Raw genomic sequence first — 20,934 nt, forward strand, 5'->3', positions numbered from 1 at the left:
TCACTGACTTCACTGCTTGTTTACTATCATCTATATTTATAAAGCTGGTAGTGAGAATAACTGCAGTCTAATACATTTTCAAAACATTTAGTAAGTACTATAGTAGATCAAATTATATTTCTCTGTAAAGGCTTCATTAGCACAAATGTTTGTACCAATTCTATTTTAAAAATCTACGTTTATTATTTTATTAAAAATTATTCTACTGTAGATATGTTATTTAAATGAACACTAAAGACAACATTCTTTGAAAACATCAAATTTATTATATATTTAAATACATTGGATTTTTGTGATATCTTTTATAACTAGAGATTGATACAATCTGTAAAAATGATATATATAAATACAAAATATAAAAAATATATGTACAAAATACAATAAATAGAAATTACTGTAAAAACTACTTGTTTGCTCTCCAGGTAACAAATCACTGAAAATAAAAATCTAGCATTAGGCATGTTTTTCAGCTTTTGGTATAAATACTGTTGAGCATGTTTCTTCTTAAAAAACAACTAAAAAATTTTAATGAAATGAATACGAATTGAAATGTTTATATTATAGATTATTCTGCCACGATGATCTTCCTGGTATGAGTGGGGAGATGGGAGATGATCTTTTAATTTACTACTTCAATTGATAAACTTCTGACAAAAATTGCATAATAATTTTTTTAACCATTATGAATACAAAGATAAACTACATGCGATTTTTTTCTCACCAGCATGAATAGAGAGATGATGTTTTAAATTATTCCTAAATTTAAAAGACTTTTGACAAAAATTACAAGTGAATTTTTTCTCACCGGTGTGAACAGGGAGGTGAGTCCATAAACTATTTCTCCATTTAAAAGATTTTTGACAAAAATTACATGTGAATTTTTTCTCACCAGTATGAATAACAAGATGCGATTTTAAATCACAGTTTTGACGAAACGTTTTTTGACAATAATTACAAGTGAATTTTTTCTCACCAGTATGAACAGAGAGATGTTTTTTTAAAACAGAGCTATACATAAAGGTTTTTTGACAAAAATTACATGTGAATTTCCTCTTCACACCAGTATGAATAGATATATGTGATTTTAAACTACTGCTTCTAGTAAACACTTTTTGACAAAAATTACATGTGAATTTCTTCTTCACACGAGTATGAACAGACAGATGTGATTTTAAATTACCGCGGTTACTAAACACTCTTTGACAAAAATTACATGGGAATTTCTTCTCATGTAATTTCTTCTCACCAGTGTGAATAGAGAGAAGATGTGTTTTTAAAGTACCACTTTGTCTAAAAGTTTTTTGACAAAAATTACATGTGAATTTCTTCTCACCTGTATGAATAGAGAGATGCCTTTTTAAATTATAGCCATGACTAAAACATTTTTGACAAAAATTACACGTGAATTTCTTCTCACCAGTATGAATAGAGAGATGCCTTTTTAAAGTATAATTATGCATAAATGTTTTTTGACAAACATTACAAGTGAATTTCTTCTCACCAGTGTGAATAGAGAGGTGAGCCCTTAAACTTTTTCTCCATGAAAATGTTTTTTGACAAATATTACATGCAAATTTCTTCTCACCGCTGTGAATAGAGAGATGAGTCTTTAAATCAGATTGCGTACTAAAAGATTTTTCACAAAAATTACATGTTTTCTTTTTAACATGAATGGATAAGTGTGACTCTAAAGCAGATCTCTGAGTGAAAGACTCCTGACAAAAAACACATATGTGAATAGGAAGATGAGAAGATGTGGCATTCCTTTCTTTAACTGTTTTATCTGTAAGTGGCAAGTGTTTTTCTTTAAAAGAACTGTTGAAATCATCATAATTTTTACTGATCACATTATCACATATACAGTTATATTTTAATTTATTGCAGACCACACATTTTGCTGTCTGTAAACTACTTTCAATACTTCTTTCCTTCACATCATCAACAGCTTCTTCACCAAGATCCTAAGAAAATTAACATAACTGTGTTAAGTTAAAAATCTATCTGAAAAGTTTGTTAATTTTAATAATGGTAATTACATATTGAAAACTTATACTCTAATAGTAAATATGAATATAAACATAAATGGCAACAATTTAGATTAAGGCCAAATTGTAAAAGTAAATAATAGCAAGTGTAATATGTTTATTTGTAAATAGCAAAAATGAAAATTTCATTAGTATAAGCAGTTAAAAAATAAATAACAAAATAATATACAATTCCCAAAATATGAAATTTTATCATGTTTCTAAATCACATACATCTAGATTTGTACCATAAGTTTGTAATGCAATTTATAACACGCTGAAGAATAATTTACAGATAATTATTTTTTTTGACACATTTTGGTCCTAGTAAGTAATTTAATTTTGTGACAGATTAGAGACGTATATTTCTGATAATTCTGAAGCGTTTAGTAAAAATTGTACAAGTGAAAATGTGAAAATGTTCAAATAGGCCCTGGAACAAAACAGTGTCAGTATCTATTTCAGGGCTATCCTTAACAGCTATATGCACTAAAAAAGAGTTAACAGCTCAGACGGAGGGAGGCTACGACAACTTCAACATGAATGCAGGGGTGCCTCCAGCTTGGTTCTGGGGCTCGTCCTCTGGAATGTGGTGTTCGACAGAGTACTCAGACTGGAGTATCCCAGAGACATAGAGATTATGACGTATACAGATGACCTGGCACTGCTGGTACCAGGGACTGATGAAAGGGGCATGGAGGAGATAGGAAATGCTGCCATCAGGAATGCCAGCCGTTGGTTAGTGGATAAAAGACTACGGCTGGCACCAGAAAACTAAAGAGCTTGTCATGGCCAGAAGGAGGAGGTTAAGAGAGATCACCCTGCATGTAAATGGTATCAAGGTGGAACAGGTGGACCAGGCAACATACTTGGGCGTACAGCACCAGAAGAATAGAGGTTTCACCCGGCATATCCAATATGTTGTTGAGAAGGTAGAGAGATCACTGGACGGAGAGATAATGCCCAGGACTGGGGCAACTAGGACTTCCAAGGAGGAGACTGGTCATGTTGGTAACTGTCTCAATCATCTTGTATGCTGCACCTGGTATGCTGGTGTGATGTGATGAGAGTGGCAAGAACCAAGAGGCTAGAAGCTGTATCTTGTATGCTGGTGTGATGTGATGAGAGTGGCAAGAACCAAGAGGTTAGAAGCTGTACAGTGCAGGGTTGCGGTTGCGATAAGTATAACAACAGCATACAGGACGGTTTCTGGGGAGGTGGTATGAGTGCTGGCAGGACTACCTCCAGCGAGGTTATTGATTGAGGAAAAAACCAGATGTAAAGGACTGGCATCAGGAGAAGCCAGGCAGCAACTTACAGCGGCCTGGCAAGAACAGTGGGAGGTGGGTCTGAAGGCTCACAACATGGATTGAATCGTGGCAAAGCAAAACATATTGAGAGCTGAATTACTACCTTACACAGCTCCTGCATGGCCAGAGTAATTTTGGAGCTTACCTGCACAAATTCTGTCTATATGCAGACCCTGGGTGTGTCTACTGCAGGGAAGTAGATACCCCAGAGCACAACTTCTTCGATTATGGAAAGTGGGTGCTGCTATGGAGACCTTAGGGTCCTCCAACTGACACCAGACAATATGCTAGAGTATATGCTCAGGGGAGATAAAGAGTGGCTTGCAATAGCAGAACTAGCCACAAAGATTCTGTAAGAGAAGGAGCAAGGTGGACAGCTGAACAGATAGTGAGAAGAAATGAGATGCACCCATGTCTAGGGTGCATCGACACAACTCAAATGAGGAGGCAAGGCTCCCCAATAATAACGTGCAGACTGTCCAGCAGAATACACAAGACCAGCAAAACCTAAAGAAGTGAGGTGAAGGATAACGGACTAGAGAGCAGAAAGCCCTCTGCAGAGCTAGCGTTTGTTCGTGCTTGCATAGATGGCCGAAAGTGATGTTGCACAGGGACTCTGAACACACTGAGCTTGGAGGTACCTCCTGGTGCTGACTAATGCTGAAATATGGTTTCTGGTCTCTGGTTTCAGGTCTCAGGAGGCGGGGACTGGTGAGGTGGAGGTTTAGTTAGTAAGGTGCAGGCTACATACACTGTAACATCTGCGGAACCTGTTAGTGAGCTTGACACTTTGTCTGTAAATGGCATTACTCCCCTAACCAGAGGAAAACAAAATGTTAAAATGTTAACTTTTAAGATGTATTTTTTAAAAAATAATTTATAACTGTTTTTCTATTTTAATAAAATAGTGTGGCTGACAGAATTTAGAACTTTTCAAATATAACAAAATTAATTAACATGCTACACTGCTTCAGCATTAACAATAGACATGGCTGGTACCTAGTGAACATCATTTCACATCAGTTGTTGATTTATTGTAGTATCAACGCTACAGTTCATTGTGTCAATGTTTTGCAAAACCTCCTATGCAATATTAGACAAATAATGAATAATAATACAGTACAGTAGCATTTTAGCATGTAATTAACTCCTGATATTCAAATCTGATAAGACATCATTTAGAAAGAATTAGTTTATTACGAAGTTACCTGTTTTCTTCAGCAATGAATATTGACCAACTTTTCTGTAAAGATGAAAGCATCTCTTCATAAATAAATTGTGTAAATTGGTTAATAGGGCAAACCAATCTCTGAATTGAAGATTGTATTTCATGGTAATTATCAAAGAAGAAGGAGGAATCTTTCTCACCCTTTGTAGCTCACACAGAGCCACAGAGACATTTTTTCACATCTATTTTGGTGACATATTTTGAATAAAATGATTAGCATCTTTGTAGACAAAATATTCAGCAATATCACATCTGTCAATGTAAATTCATTGCTACCATCTAACTTTATGAAAATGTATCATACTAAAAAATGAACTCTAACAGCAAGTTCATAATCCAGTGCATTTGAAAATATATAAACAGAATTACATGTTGAGGATTTTATTCTGTGCATTGTGAGTAATGTTTTCTACAAAGGTTGCTAATCCTGTATTGTGTGTGGTTAGCTTCCATTAGACAATCAGGATGTTGAGACAAGATGTGTCTCAACACATAAAGAATGATGTACCAAGATGAGATTCTTTGTTGTTATTGTGAGTCCATTGTCTTTGCACAATTGAGACTGTTTCTTTCCATGTGCACAAAGAATAACATGGACTTTAGAATAGCAAATATCTCGCATTTAATATTTTATTCAGAAGTAAGGAGAGTATACAAAGGCAGTGAAAAACTAGTATTCTGTTAGATTTCCAGGTAAACCAATTCATCATGATGTGAACATCATTTCACATCAGTTGTTGATTTATTGTAGTATCAACGCCACAATTCATTGTGTCAATGTTTTGCAAAACCTCGTATTTAATATTAGACAAATAATGAATAATAATACAGTACAGTAGCATTTTAGCATGTAATTAACTCCTGATATTCAAATCTGATAAGACATCTTTTAGAAAGAATTAGTTTATTACGAAGTTACTTGTTTTCTTCAGCAATGAATATTGACCATATTTTCTGTAAAGATGAAAGCATATCATCATAAATAAATTGTGTAAATTTTATTGTTTGCGATCTCTAAAACTGGTTAATAGGGCAAACCAAACTCTGAATTGAAGATTGTAAACCTCATACATACCACACTAAAAATACATGAAGTATACATCCTGGAAATGTAGACTCATGTCTTTTATCAAAGACCAATAGGAATAGTATTAAGAAGTATAATATTTCTTATGTTTATTCATTTCTGTTTTTTATACACGTTTCAACAACCATAATAGAACACACTGTCTGTTGGGAGATAAACAATTTGTTGTTAAAAAATTTATGGCTATGGCTGCATGTTCACTTGCAAGACTAGATCAGCTACATGTCAGTAGGTTTGGCGAATGATTAGCAACAATACATTTTGGCTCTATAAAGAAGTCAACAAGAAATCTTTTACGAAACTGGTTATGGAGTATTTATTTTTGTTTTATATAAGTCATGGGATTTAGGAGAGTTGTGACTCATGTCAGGTCAGCTAGAGCCCTCCACATACTCTTTTAATTTCTCTTTTTACAGTTTTAGTCAAAATATCTAGTATTAAATAAGAACGCGAAACATTCGATAAGACATTACACAGTAAATAAAAACATCTATTCCAATAGAAAAATTTAGAATTACTACAATGAGGTTTTACATTTTAACTTAAGCAAAGTTAAAATAGAAAAAAGCTTACTTGTTTAGATACTGTCAGTTCTTCATCTGTTATGGCAACAGGTAAAAACAAATAATCTGTTTGCTCTGTTTCATGCTTGATTTCTTTTTTAATAGTGAAGGATAATGGATCTTCCTCCAAAAATGAATTACCAGATGGTGAATTCACACTCTGCAACAAAATATAAAGTAATAATAATTTATTATAATGGTTGAACTTACCGTTATTGTAGTTAATGAAATGTTACTGTAAAATAACATTTGCTGAAGATAAAAGCTTGAAGCTAAATGTAATGCACAGATAATTTAACATATGTTCTGGAGCAGAGCACATTGCAAAGCTTGCATCTGTATTGGTTATGTAGGTAAATGACTTAATATAAAAACAATCTATATTTATAAAAAACACCATAAAAGAGCCAGAGTTTTATGGCACCACCGACAGACCATTAAATGTCTAAATCTCCAAAAAAAAAAAAAAAATATAACGCTGGCCAACAAACAATAGTGAAAAATTAATGTTTTTTATTACCAAAAAGATACAATTTTTTTACAAAAGAAAGGCTTTGACTGGTTATATATAGAATTATATGGACCTATCAAGACTATATAAACAAACATATTATAGATTTTCTGGATGAAAATTCCAGAGAAACATGCATTTAACAAAACATGTAAATGCTGCAAAATTAATTTATTAATTTTTATAATTTATTAGCATTATTAATTTATAATGCTGCCTCTGGCAAAGGCATACTGCAAACATTTTGTCTGCTTCACAGAAGCCAATGTGAAAGTCATTTTTTATACATCACCTTATAGAAAGTACACAAGTATGTTTTATACATATCTTATAGAGAACAGAGCAATCAGAACCAGTACACCAAATTCTAATTAAACATTTAATTAATACTTAAGATATGATTTCCTATATACAAACAGAAGCAAATGGAAAACTGCCTATTTCCATAAATGTGTTTAATTCATTTATTAAACTTGTTTAAGAATAGATCAAATTATTTCATTTTCAGTATACTCTGATTATCTGTCTGTTGCTGTTCGTGAACAATTTTCTGTTTCTAAATTGGGTAAGTATGACTCAGACCCGTTTGACATTCCATTATCTCATAAACAATAATTAACGTTTTCTTACCACGCGACTACAAATATGATTCAGTGATAATACATCATTATGCTAATTACTATATTATTTTTTTAGTTATATTAATATAATTACGATACATAAATAATACATACTTCTTTCACTCAGTAAAATCTGTAACGTAATCTTAATCACTAACCAACACCAGCTGTTAGAATACGTTTCATTTAGAGATCACTGAGGATGTCATCAGATGACAGCACATGAAAGGAATGTGTATTAGTATTCCTATTGTGCCGCTGGAGTGTTGCCACACAATAATTGTAAAACAATGATATAAGGTTATGACTTAGGAACCACGATGGATAATCAAAACCTGTACTGAACAGTCTTGGAAGGAATCAATAAGTTCCTCACAGTTGCCAATGTGTTAATTATTTTATTATATGTCAAAAAGACAAACCATAAATATTGCATGAAATTTTGCATACAATCTGTTTGAACAGTGTATAAACGCAAATGAATATTTTTAAAGGATTTTATTTAATTAGTGACTAATAATTAAACTGAAACTTCAAATAGATTATAGAGAAAATAGATGTAAGATGTCCTTTACTGCAAGTAAAAAATAGTTCTACAATCTGGACATCAATTAAAAAACCAAAACCATTGGATTGTACTCGCCATCCGTCTATCTGGACATAACAAAAAAAAATATAATACAATTCAAATTGAAATTTGCTAGCGCTACAGAAGAATATTATAAGCATTAGCATTAAATTAATAGATCAATAGAAAAATATATCTATATAGGCACTATCTAAGTGGTTTGTTAAAACACGCAGATCACGGGTAAATACATAAAGAAACACATCAATCTTCTTTATAAAAAAATGCAGTGACCTTGAATGGGGATTATCAAAATCTATGATAAAGCTTTTCATAACTGAATATGCTTCATAAAAGGATATCTTTGTGTTTCTTTACTATAAACTTTGTAAACAACATTGAATATGAGTGTATAATGCAAAATCTTTTAGCCACCTTTGTGCATAAGATGAGGCATCAGTTCACTGGATTATCTTTGTAACATATTGTTGTAAAAAATGTTTATATACTGTAAAAGGATGGGGACAAACTGTTTCATCAAAGAAATCTTCATCTATTTACAGTTTTTCAAAGCGTAGCAGCTACCTATTTCCACATACTCTATTAATATTTTTTTTTTGTTAAAGAATTTTAATTTAACTAGTTACTAATAATTAAATTGAAACTTCAAATAGATTTTCGAGGAAGTTGATTTAACACGTCCTTTACTGGAAGTAAAAAATAGTTCTACAATGTGAATGTCAATTAAAAAACCATAACCATTGGATTGGATTTGCAATCTGTCTATCCGGACTTAATAGTATCTGTATAAAATAATTTCCATTTTCTGCTACTCTTGATCTATGTTTACCAATCAACCTATTAACTTATTAGGAGTATTAGATTACATTAAGTATTAAGACTGAAAGAAGGAAAAAAACCTCAAATGTTTAAGAGGGTCTGGATTCATGTATTGCAGTGCTATGTACAATCCAAGTGCTGAAAAACACGTTTTTCTTACCATCATAAAATAAATTGATTTTCATGGAAGTAACTTATCTGTGTAAATGCTTCCATAATAATACTCAACTGCGTCTTTCAGTAATAATCACTATTGCTAGTGTTAGAACACAGGAATATTATAGGTATTGGCTTTAAATGAATAGATCAGTAGAAAAATGTTTGCGGGTAAGCATCATCTAAATGGTGCATTAAAAGATGCAGGTCACAGGTGGAAACATAAAGAAACACATCATCTTGTTTGAAAACAAAAATGCAATGACCTAGAATGGCGATTATCAAAAACTATGATGAAGCTGCTTCACGTAACTGAAACTGCTTCATAAAATGAAGAATATATTTCTACTGTTTTACTATAACTTTTGCGAATAACACTGGGTGTAAAATGTAATAAACAGGTTTGTGTACAGGATAAGGTAACAATTACTGCATTTTCTTTGTGACATATTGTTATAAAAGATGTATATCTTCTGTAAAGTGGTAAGGGCAGTTTGTTGTATTAAAGTTAATTACGTCCACATGCCGGCCTCCTTGGCACGAGTGGTAGCATCATGGCTTTTCATTCGGAGGTCCTGGGTTCAAATCCAGGTTAGGCACGGCATTTTCACACATGCTATAAATCTACACTTCATCCTCTGAATTAATACCTAACGGTGGTCCTGGCGGTTAAACTAAAAGAAAAGTTACATCCACATACTCTAATAACGTTTTTGCACCTTTAATCAAAATATCTTGTGACTGAATATCAAAATATCTAGACGAATAGAAAAATTGAAATTTCTTACAATAAGTAGGTTTCACATTTTTAACTTAAACCAAGTTAAAAAATAGCTTACTTGTTTAGATATTGTCAGTTCATCAGCAGTTGTGGAAACAGGTACAAATAAATATTCTTCTTGCTCTGTTTCGTGCTTGATTTCTTTTTTAATATTTAAGGATAATGGATCTTCATCCAAAAATGAACTATCAGTTGATGCATCCATATTCTGCTATAAAATACAAAGTAATAGAAATAATTTATTATAATGGTGAGACTTATAACTGTAAGTCGGTATAAGACGTTATACCGTGCTTCTAACACCGGCATACAATTTAGCTTGCCCAGTTTCTTTGACAAGCGTTTTTCCACAGTACATGTTACAACATCAGATTTAAATCTGACGTAGTAACATGTCTTGTGAAAACTTGTAAAACTATAGCCTGCAAAAGTAACCTTGAAATACAAGTTAGAATATCCTTTTGTTAAAGTGGATCTACAATAGTTTATTTTAATAAGTATTGAAATTCAATTTTCACAGGAAAGATTAGATTAAGGAATAAAAATATAGAATTCATAACATATAGTATGAGAAGGTTATTATAAAACGTTACATACAAGTAATAATGCTTTAGTTTTTCTACAATAATTAGAAAGTACAATTAAATATTTATCCCATTATCTACTTCAGCCTCATATATTTTAAGCTCGTATGACTTTATTTGTTTCATTCATATTAACATAAGAACAAGTCAGGTGATTTTGCACTGATCAATGTATTTTTATTTGCAAAAAAAGGATATTTTATTATATAATTTAACCCATTTTTATACCTCTGGTAATAAATACATTATTTCTGATTATACTACAGTCTACATTGCTTTTTATTAATTTTCTTTCTTTCATTACATTTACCTATTAGTTATTAAACTACAATTTTAACTTGAGTTATGACTTAGCCTAATCAAATGAATAAAAAAGCAATTTAACATTCTATGTTTAACTAGACAGTGAGAAAGCTTAATAAAAAAATATCAAGGCTTACAGTGCAAATCATATATGGTCATTACAATGGGCAACCACACATGATCACACAAGTAATTTCTATCAATCTTGAGAAAATCTTCACGTCACACTACCTGTATGGAAGATAACGGAATGGAAATTTGTACATTTATTTTATTCTAAATTTTTGTGATAATTTATGTTTGTATGCAATCAAGGTGTTGATTTGTATATATCAATGGCAAGTAAACGTTGATAAAAACAGAAGTGAAATGAGAAAAAAAAAATTCAACCAAAAAAAGATTATAATATGCAATATGGTCGATCACATATTACAACTCTTTCAGGTACAGAGCTCTAAAAATAATTTTATTCTTGTAGTAAAGAAACAGTAAATTGTTTTGAAATTAGCTTATTTGTATATAGAGAATATATCATATAAAACATGTATAAAATTTACTTGTAGTAAAAACTAATATACAAAACAGGTGGTTCAGTTTCCAAGTACTTTACTTCAAGTACTATGATAATCTTGGAAGCATGTTTTAGTCTTCCCTAAGCAAAGTGGTACATTACATATACACCATATCCAAACAGTTCGTACTTTATTGTCCTTTGTACATCTTCTCCTAGTAGTTCTTACTGGCTGATGCATAGAACGTTCTTTTTATATATTTTCTGGAACATATGGTTTCTTATTTTAATTTGTACTGACAGAAGACACCTATTTTGTTTATCTCATCTTGCTGTTGATGTTGAGTTTTTCCTACCTACAACAACAGCAGTTGTCATCAAACTTCTTGAAGATTCACTTCTTAACTCTTTCATAGATATCTTGACTAGACTCATTGGTTTGTGCAAAACTAATGCACTTACAACACTAGCATCTATTAGATATTAGAAGAGACAATGCCACAACTTTTTATTCTTCTGATCTATTTTGTATATTTTTCTTTAACTGATAAAATTTATCGAAACAGTTCATAATTTGATTATAATAAATTTCTACTACTGGACAATTAATAACTTGAGTTTCATTTTCAGCTTCCGCTTTGTTTCTTTTATCTATTCTGTATTATGGTAATTTGAAAGGAAATGCACTATTTTATTATCCTCGATAATAAAATAGTCGTAGTTTCCTCGTTACGTGTACTTCTCACTTCTGAAAAAGTCTTGCGGATTGGGTTGACTGTATCACAAGCATAAATACCACAGATTTTCAAAACATTAAGTAAAGCTGGGCAAGTAAACAAGTAAAATAGTTATCAAAATAGATTTTATGGTTTTTATATTTTATTTTTTCAGTCATTAATTTAATGACTGTTTCCCTAAGATTTTTTTGAGCTGTGCTACCCTTTTTCCTTGTGTATATATCAAATTTGAAGCAGTACCCTGTTTTATCAGCCAATAGCCAGACCATAAACTCATCAATGGACATTATTTCAGAGATATTAAATGCATTTTGAAATTGTCAGAAAGTGAAGAAATAAATGGCCTTCATTTGTCCAATTGGTCATAAATTGGGTCACCTTTTTTAGGTGCATTACTATTATCATTAACATGTAAATAAAAAAGCAGTCACCCAAAGCGGTGGATGCTCATGGTCTTGCTAATAAAGATATAGTCCAAGTCTGGGGATGAGGAGCAGTAATCTCTATAGCTTCTTTCTTTCTTTCTTTCTTTTTCCTGTTTAGCCTCCGGTAACTACCGTTTAGATAATTCTTCAGAGGATGAATGAGGATGATATGTATGAGTGTAAATGAAGTGTAGTCTTGTACATTCTCAGTTCGACCGTACCTGAGATGTGTGGTTAATTGAAATCTCTATAGCTGGGAAACTGCTTTATTACCATTAATATATTTATACCAATAAATAGTTTAATTTCCTCTTTATTGGCAGATTTAAAAGTTTTTCCAAGTAGTCAATGCATTTTATTGAGCACATAGATTTGTCTGATAAACTAGTCAGAATATGATATGATTAGAAATAAAAAGCTGAAACAGCTTTATAGGAGATAATTCATTGGAATCTATTTCTTTTTCAAGTGACATTGGCCCATCCTAGGTACAGCACAAATTGATAGGTGTTGTAAACTGAAGAGTCTGATAATGACGTATCATTATTGGACTATTGTTCTTCTTCAGTAACATTTTGTTCATTTATACAAGCCAAGTCAATTTCATTAATTTCTTGTGATTCATCATTACATTCGGAATCACTAATTCCAGAAAAATTGTCAACAGATTCTTGATGAAACGGAATAGGGTCAGACAGAATTTTTTTTAAAAGCTCTTTATCAGATAATTTTGTTAGAAAACTCATTTTCTTTTAGAACTAAAATTGGAAAAAGTAAAATGACTGAATTTGTATTTTGTTTTAACTAATTAATTTCCTAATTATTGTAAGAGCTCTATACCCAAAAATTTTCCAATCGATAAACATTTTGAATACTGTAATTTTTCAGAAAATTTAATCTTTTTGTAAATTTGTCGAAAAAAGTAAAACAATAATGTATTGTTAAAAAGTATATTAAATTTACATACCTAGAAATTAATAGAAAATGCTGTACTATTCACATATAAAACTATTCTAACCACATACACTAAGCAAACCACATGCAGAATGAAGTAATATTATTTATTAGCTGATGTTAAAGAAAAGATTTCTGAAAAAGGAATCCTGGTGATAGAAACTATGTAGGAACGTTTCAGTTTCATCTGGTAAATAAGACGATCCACCGTACCTCATTTATACAAGTTTAAATACATGATATACTATCTGTACCACCATCCAATATTCGCAAAAAATTGGTGTGCAAAACTTGTACCACCAAACAAAAATTTATTGCAGTGGCTTGTATATTTCCCTTGTCCACATACAACAGATTAACATGGTGAAAATCCTTTTAATTTTGGGAAAATTTGTGCAATTTTTTCCCAGGTTGATGGATTTATTTCTTTGTTTTCTTTTTCCAAAAACCGAAATCTTTGTCACCTAGACTTAATCAATTCGATTTAATGACAACAGTTGAGAAGGAGCAGCGATGGCGCAAACATGACTAACAGTTGTGGCGTGAAAAAAACCTTCTGAACTGATATTGGACGTTCGAGAATGTCTGTGAAGCCCTGACACACTCTCATTCAGATATGCGTTCTTACCTGAATAACACTGTTCCGTACGTTGGATAGGACAGAGGGGTGTTTGTGTACACCCCTATTCGCCTAATTTAAGTACCTTAGATTTTTACTTGTGGGAAACAGTAAAGGTTGTAGTGTATATTAAGAAACCACGGTCACTTGCGGAACTACGCCATTTGTCTTGTGAAGCAATCTTAACTCTGGGTCTTAATGCATAATGTGAATTACGTTCTATGATAACCAGCAAAGAAAAAACCATATATATTTCGGTACAACTTATTATAACTTGTCTGATGAAAAATAGTACACGTTCTAGAGTCAGAATTCACTTTACATATTTATATTTATAATAATATAAATATTAGTGAATGTTACAAAATATATTCAATAAGTATACGGAAGTGCATTTTTTTGTTGTATGTAACTGCTGAAAAATTCAAATAAATGCATTTTATAATTCAGCGTGAAAATGTTACCCATTTCTATTTTTAAAAGTCAAGGTGGTTGAAAAATTCAGATGAAAATATACTTCAATAAAAATACAGAGGTTTTAATATTTTATTAATATTTTTTTTTGTATCGTATTCTGTGTAACGGAATATTATTTTTTAAAACACTACCTAACGGTACACAGACTATTGTAGGAATGGTTTTACGCGTTCCATTTTTAGTTTCTCGGCTAAATAGCTGTGCAATAAAATTATGGGAGGATTTTAGCCTGTTTTTTTTTCTTTGATATATCCCGACTGAATTGGATGAAATTTGGCGTGATGACTTCAGTATACCATTAATACCATTTAATTTTGGTGGTTTAAATAGGTGAAGGAGACAAAGATTACGTAACGTATCTCAAAATTTACTTGAAGGATATGTAATTTTTAAAAGCGTTTTAATGCATCTCCGGCAGCTATAATACTTTCTGACGTTGTTTGGTTTTATTCAAATCCACATAAAGCGGTATTAGAAGAACATCCTTTTCTAATTTTTTTTTTCAAATTTCTAAAATCAATCATATTCTTAGACTTTAGTATGTCCTTTGGTTAAGAATTTTCGAAATTTCATTTGGGAATGATGTTATAGGCCTATTTTTTTTTTTCTAGAGTTATCGTTTATCTGATATCTTCAGAATAAATTAACATATCATGTTCCGCTTAATGTTTTCATGAATAGTAAGTCTTTTGATAACAAAACTCTTGATAGTCAGAATTTTACTCGCTTTACCGGGTAAGTTATCTAATTAAAAATAGATTTTTTTTAAATCCAATATGTCAAGAAAAATTATAGTTATATATGTTGGGGGTCTATGTTTAATATTTCTTGTAACTACAGAACCGCTGCACGAGTTTCAGAAAGAATTTAAACGATTCATTTCTGTTACGCGAAGTATGTACTCGTGTGTAACGGATTAAACGATAGTCCCATATTTTTTCCCCAAGCCGATATTGAAATTTTTTTCAAATTCAATAATATGTTTATAATATAAAACTGCTTGAATGATTTCAAATGTATATTATACGAATAATTTCAATATTATGCTTAAAAATTATCGGTATTTTTAAAAAAATGTCATTTATTTTAAATAAAAATCTTGTTATCTGCAGTTAATGGCAATTTAGGCTTCGCATAATTGGATTATCGGAACTCAAGCATTTATAACTATGGTTATATAACATATTACTAGTATTGTTATTATTAAGCCACCGGGTTGGTCTAGTGGTTAACGCGTCTTCCCAAATCAACTGATTTGGAAGTTGAGAGTTACAGCGTTCAGGTCCTAGTAAAGCCAGTTATTTTTTACACGGATTTGAATACTAGATCGTGGATACCGGTGTTCTTTGGTGGTTGGGTTTTAATTAACCACACATCTCAGGAATGGTCGAACTGAGAATGTACAACTACACTTCATTTACACTCATACATATCATCCTCATTCATCCTCTGAAGAATTATCTAAACGGTAGTTACCGGAGGCTAAACAGGAAAAATAAAGAAGTATTGTTATTATTACCAAATGTTGACTGTTATATTAACAATTGCGGAGCGTCTCTGAAATTCATTCGGATGGTTCTGAATTCGAATTCCGATCAGTCTAGGTATTTTTTCATACACATAAAATTTATTATCATCCAACAGTAACTGTTACTGGGTATTACAAGCCTGTTATATAAATAGACTAACATCCTCGACGCGGGTCGCCCACGCTATATTGGTTACTTGCATTTCCCATCGCGGCCAATTTTTATTTTATTTTATGTTTTTTAGCAGAGTTTATGTTTTTAGGCGTTTAGTATAATTGGATATGGGTAAAACTTGCATCTATTCAAAATTTTTTACCTTCTCTCCTTTCAAGGCTAAATTTCGAAAATCTAGAAAATTGGTTTTTAGATATTCACATGTAGATTACACACACCAAAAATTAAATTGATATCTACATTCGTTACAGAAAAATAGAAAATTTCAAAATTAGTAATTCATGTTAACCCGTTAAACTTAGAATTTCAAAAAAATTCCTTTCTTGGTCTACACTTACACTCTAAGAAAAAAGTGTGTACAAATTTTCATCAATTTACCTTCAGTAGTTTTTCTGAGCGTTGGGTATGAATGACTCGCATGGTATTTTACATTTACCGATATATGTGCATGCAGTGCTTAAAATTCGTACTTATTTACTTCTAAATAATGAAGATCTTAGAGTCTAAAACTTGGATGATTATGTTACAGATTAATATAAACATATATGAATTATTTAATATAGAAGTTATTATGAAGTCAGTTTTATACATTTCTCTAAGTCTTAGCTAGCAGTCATTATAAAACAAGGTTTCCATTAATTTCTAATCATAATAAAACAAATTTAACCATATATGAGAGAGAGAGAGAGAGAGATTGAAACTAAGAGGCATTACTTATATAGCAGTGTTCAGTTGATAAAAGTAATATCTTGACAGTGAATGTTGTTTGTTTATAATATTTACATATGTAATATTTAATATAAGTGTCATAAAATTCAAAGTATTATATTTCACCATATACAGTATAGAAATTTGTTATCCTTGACTACGATTATTGGATGTACAAGAAGACTCTTTTTTCTTATAAAAAAAATATTACAAATGATTTACTTGTCTCTGGGGATTTATGAAAAAGAATATTTTTTTTTGTTGGAAATGCACAATTTTTTTTATTTCATGAATATTAACCCAAGGATACGTTGATAAAAGGAATAGAAATGGCAATACAATATTATTGCTCTATTCCCCAGATTCCATCTTTTGCTAGACAAATAGCGATTTGTACATAATAAAGAGATGAAGCATATCTACATTTGTTCAATGCTTACCTGTACTATCTCACTGAAACAGCAAAATATCATACGTCTCTCTAATGCTATGAGAGTGATCCATTCACATGAATGATTTACATGCAGTACATGATTAGGTTACAAAATGAAAGCATATTAGAAATCTTCGTGTTTTCTTATATATTTTAACATTAACTGGAGATGATGTGGCTGTCTTACCATACTCAATGTCTTATTGGAATGTATGTATTTCCATTATGAATTATTGTTTTATATGATGTATTCTTGGTGCAAGAAAGCATTATCATATGAATGTATGGTTGCAATTAAAAATACAAATGGTATTTGAAAAGAAAAAATCTTTTATTTTACAAGAAAAACCCATTTCTACTTTTCTCATACACATGGCCTATATTTTTACTTCACTATGTATTGTTGCTAATACACATATTTACCAGTAAACATACATTTACCTAAAAAAACATATATTTATCTCACACTTTTAATATTGTATCAACTGGTATTTTTATGAGATGCTATTTTACATGTCTTAAGGGTCAAGGATAGCACAAGACCACTGTTGAAATTGTATAGTGTAATAAAATATAATAAACAAAGAAACAATAAAAATACGGAACTCACTATAAATTAGATAAAATTTTTAAGTTCACTCAGTTTTAAGATTACCATACACTTTTCATTCAAAACTGAATCAGATTAAAATAGAGGTAATAATTCAAATTATTACTAATTTATCGAGATAGAAATTGTATTTACAATGGTTAACATTAAAATGGGGAATAGATTACTGTATTCAATAATGTACCAGTATTAAATTCCTCTCTCTGGCACTGATGCAGTAAGCCTCTTCTCTCATTGTCAATAATAGCATTATATGTGTGTGTGTGTATATATATATTTTTTAATAATGTATACAATAATATTTAAAAAAAACTAACATTAAACTGCAAAGAACATATAGAAAATAAAAAAAAACCTATGCCACATTTGCCATGCATACACTTTATTGGCAAGAAAAGTATCCCAAGAGATGACTATATGGGTTTCACTAGAGAATTCAGAGCTATTAAAAACAATAAAAGATGATGTTTTATGAATAAAGATGAGAACACTCAATGATGAAACTAACACGGACGAGCGAGAGTTGGTGTAAACATAATATATATGTTGGATAAATATAAACTTTTAATTTTTATTTTTAAAACTGGTAAATATCGTTGTTTTTCTGAATATTTTTGTATTTATAACTGGAACTGTGGGTGAATTTTTTATTTAGCGTCTAAAAATGTCTATGTAGAAATAAATGATGTAGCCACTTACGCTTGTTCACATTTTGACTATTGTAATTTTACAGAAAATGTTTTTTTTTTTAATATATTTAAAAAAAGTTATAAAAATCGTTAAAAAGTATATGAAATGAACTTACCTAGAGATTAATAAAAAATGCCGTACTATTCACAGATAAAACTTAACTATTCTAACCAAATAGTAAGCAAACCACATGTAAATGAAACTAACATTATTAGTAGTAAAGGGAAGAATCGTGAATGAGTCGTTCCTTCGATTTGATTCTTTATACTGTACGGAGGAATCGAGAATCGGTTTACAGGAGAAACCGATTCTTTTTACGATTCTTATCAATGAAATGGATAGGCGACAGAAAGCCAAATCTTTCTCAATTACGATTCGATTCATAGCAATCTTTGTTATGCATAGCTTGTAGTGGGGTATCCTCCTACCATACCAAATTCTAGCCTGCGTTTATTTTATTTATTTATTTATTATTTTCCACACGTGACGCATAACTTATTGCATCACTAATGTTTATTGACATTCGGCAAATTTATTACTGCTGATTAATTTTCAATAACTGTCCTATTTAACCGAGTTAATTTTAAAAAATTCAATTTTATCTTAAGCCCCGTAAAACAATTTTTGTTTATCATCAACTACAGCGAATGAGAGCCAAATATTTTTTTTTTTCAACTCATTAAAAGTATTTATATCTTTTTTTCTTGCTAACCTTCGGAAGAACCGTCAGGAATTACTTCAGAAGGTGAATAAGGGTGATATGTATGAGTGTAAATGAAGTTTAGTCATGTAGTCTCAGGACGACTATTTCTGAAATGTGTGGTTATAAATTTGCAAATTTATACGGTCAAATCCGTATAAATTTATCTGCCTTTACTAGGACATGAACCTTAGAATTCTCGACTTGAAATCAGCTGATTTGCGTAAACGCGTTCACAACTAGACCAAGTAAAAGTATTTATAACTAGAAAATTTAACTTCTAATTTCTCTAAAGCTATAAATGACAAAATGAATAATTTTTTAATAATATAGCTTGTACCATACCTTATTTTTGACGGATCCACTGATTCTGTCATTCTTTTTTTTATCACGTCGATTTTATTTTATATTTACTTTATGTTTTTACTAATACGCGCACAGTTACTTCACACACACACACACACAAAAATTTTGTTTTTAAAAATTGTTGGTCCTATTATCTCAAAAATAGTGAAAAAAAACAATTTAAGCAAAATAAATAATTAGTTAATATCTTTCAAATAAACTTTATAGTGTTTTACATGTTTTTTTTTTGTTTTTTTTTGTCATTTGATTGGTTTGATGCAGCTCTCCAAGAGTCCCTATCTAGTGCTAGTCTTTTCATTTCGGCATACCACCTACATCCTACATCCCTAACAATTTGTCTTACATATTCCAAACGTGGCCTGCCTACACAATTTTTTCCTTCTACCTGTCCTTCCAATATTAAAGCGACTATTCCAGGATGCCTTAGTATGTGACCCATAAGTCTGTCTCTTCTTTTAGCTATATTTTTCCAAATGCTTCTTGATTAATCTATTTGCCGTAACACCTCTACATTTGTCACTTTATCTACCCATCTGATTTTTAACATTCTTGTAAATGTGTAGCACCAGATTTCAAAAGCTTCTATTTTTTTTTCTCAGACACTTCGATCGTCCAAGTTTCACTTCCATATAAAGCGATACTCCCAAACAGATACTTTCAAAAATCTTTTCCTGACGTTTAAATTAATTTTTGATGTAAAAAAATTATATTTCTGACTGAAGGTTCGTTTCGCTTGTGATATTTGGCATTTTATATCACTCCTGCTTCATCCGTCTTTAGTAATTCTACTTCCCAAATAACAAAATTCTTCTACCTCCATAATCTTTTCTCCTCCTATTTTCACATTCAGTGATCCATCTTTGTTATTTCTACTACATTTCATTACTTTTGTTTTGTTCTTGTTTATTTTCATGCAATAGTTCTTGCGTAGGACTTCATCAATGCCATTCATTGTTTCTTCTAAATCCTTTTTATTCTCGGCTAGAATTACTATATCATCAGAAAATCGTAGCATCTTTATCTTTTCACCTTGTACTGTTACTCCGAATCTAAATTGTTCTTTAACATCATTAACTGCTAGTTCCATGTAAAGATTAAAAAGCAACGGGGATAGGAAACATCCTTGTCGGACTCCCTTTCTTATTACGGCTTCTTTCTTATGTTCTTCAATTATTACTGTTGCTGTTTGATTCCTGTACATGTTAGCAATTGTTCTTCTATTTCTGTATTTGAACCCTAATTTTTTTTAAATGTTGAACATTTTATTCCAGTCTACGTTATCAAATGCCCTTTCTAGGTCTATAAACGTCAAGTATGTTTGTTTGTTTTTCTTTAATCTTCCTTCCACTATTAATCTGAGACTTAAAATTGCTTCCCTTGTCCCTATACTTTTCCTGAAACGAAATTGGTCTTCTCCTAACACTTC

At 31.0% G+C, this 20,934-nt stretch overlaps 1 protein-coding gene across 1 annotated transcript; it reads right to left on the reverse strand.

Moving 5' to 3' along the window:
• Nucleotides 1–291: 291 nt before the first annotated feature.
• Nucleotides 292–18,687, reverse strand: LOC142327454 (uncharacterized). Its single transcript, XM_075370547.1, has 4 exons — nt 18,558–18,687; nt 9,747–9,899; nt 6,223–6,372; nt 292–1,961 (listed from the first exon to the last, which is right to left on the reverse strand). The coding sequence occupies exons 2-4, from the start codon at nt 9,891–9,893 to the stop codon at nt 681–683; spliced, it is 1,578 nt and encodes a 525-aa protein (XP_075226662.1). The 5' UTR covers nt 9,894–9,899; nt 18,558–18,687; the 3' UTR covers nt 292–680.
• Between the last annotated feature and the right edge of the window lie 2,247 nt (nt 18,688–20,934).

Source organism: Lycorma delicatula, chromosome 7, assembly GCF_047948215.1.
Source record: "Lycorma delicatula isolate Av1 chromosome 7, ASM4794821v1, whole genome shotgun sequence".
Classification (NCBI taxonomy): domain Eukaryota; kingdom Metazoa; phylum Arthropoda; class Insecta; order Hemiptera; family Fulgoridae; genus Lycorma; species Lycorma delicatula.

Coding starts and splice junctions, on each gene's coding strand:
- LOC142327454 (XM_075370547.1), bottom strand. CDS start 9,893: ATGGATGCATCAACTGATAGTTCATTTTTGGATGAAGATCCATTATCC. Junction 6,373..9,746: donor AACTGACAATATCTAAACAA/GTAAGCTATTTT, acceptor ATTTTGTTGCAG/AGTGTGAATTCACCATCTGG. Junction 1,962..6,222: donor AACTGACAGTATCTAAACAA/GTAAGCTTTTTT, acceptor TAATTTTCTTAG/GATCTTGGTGAAGAAGCTGT.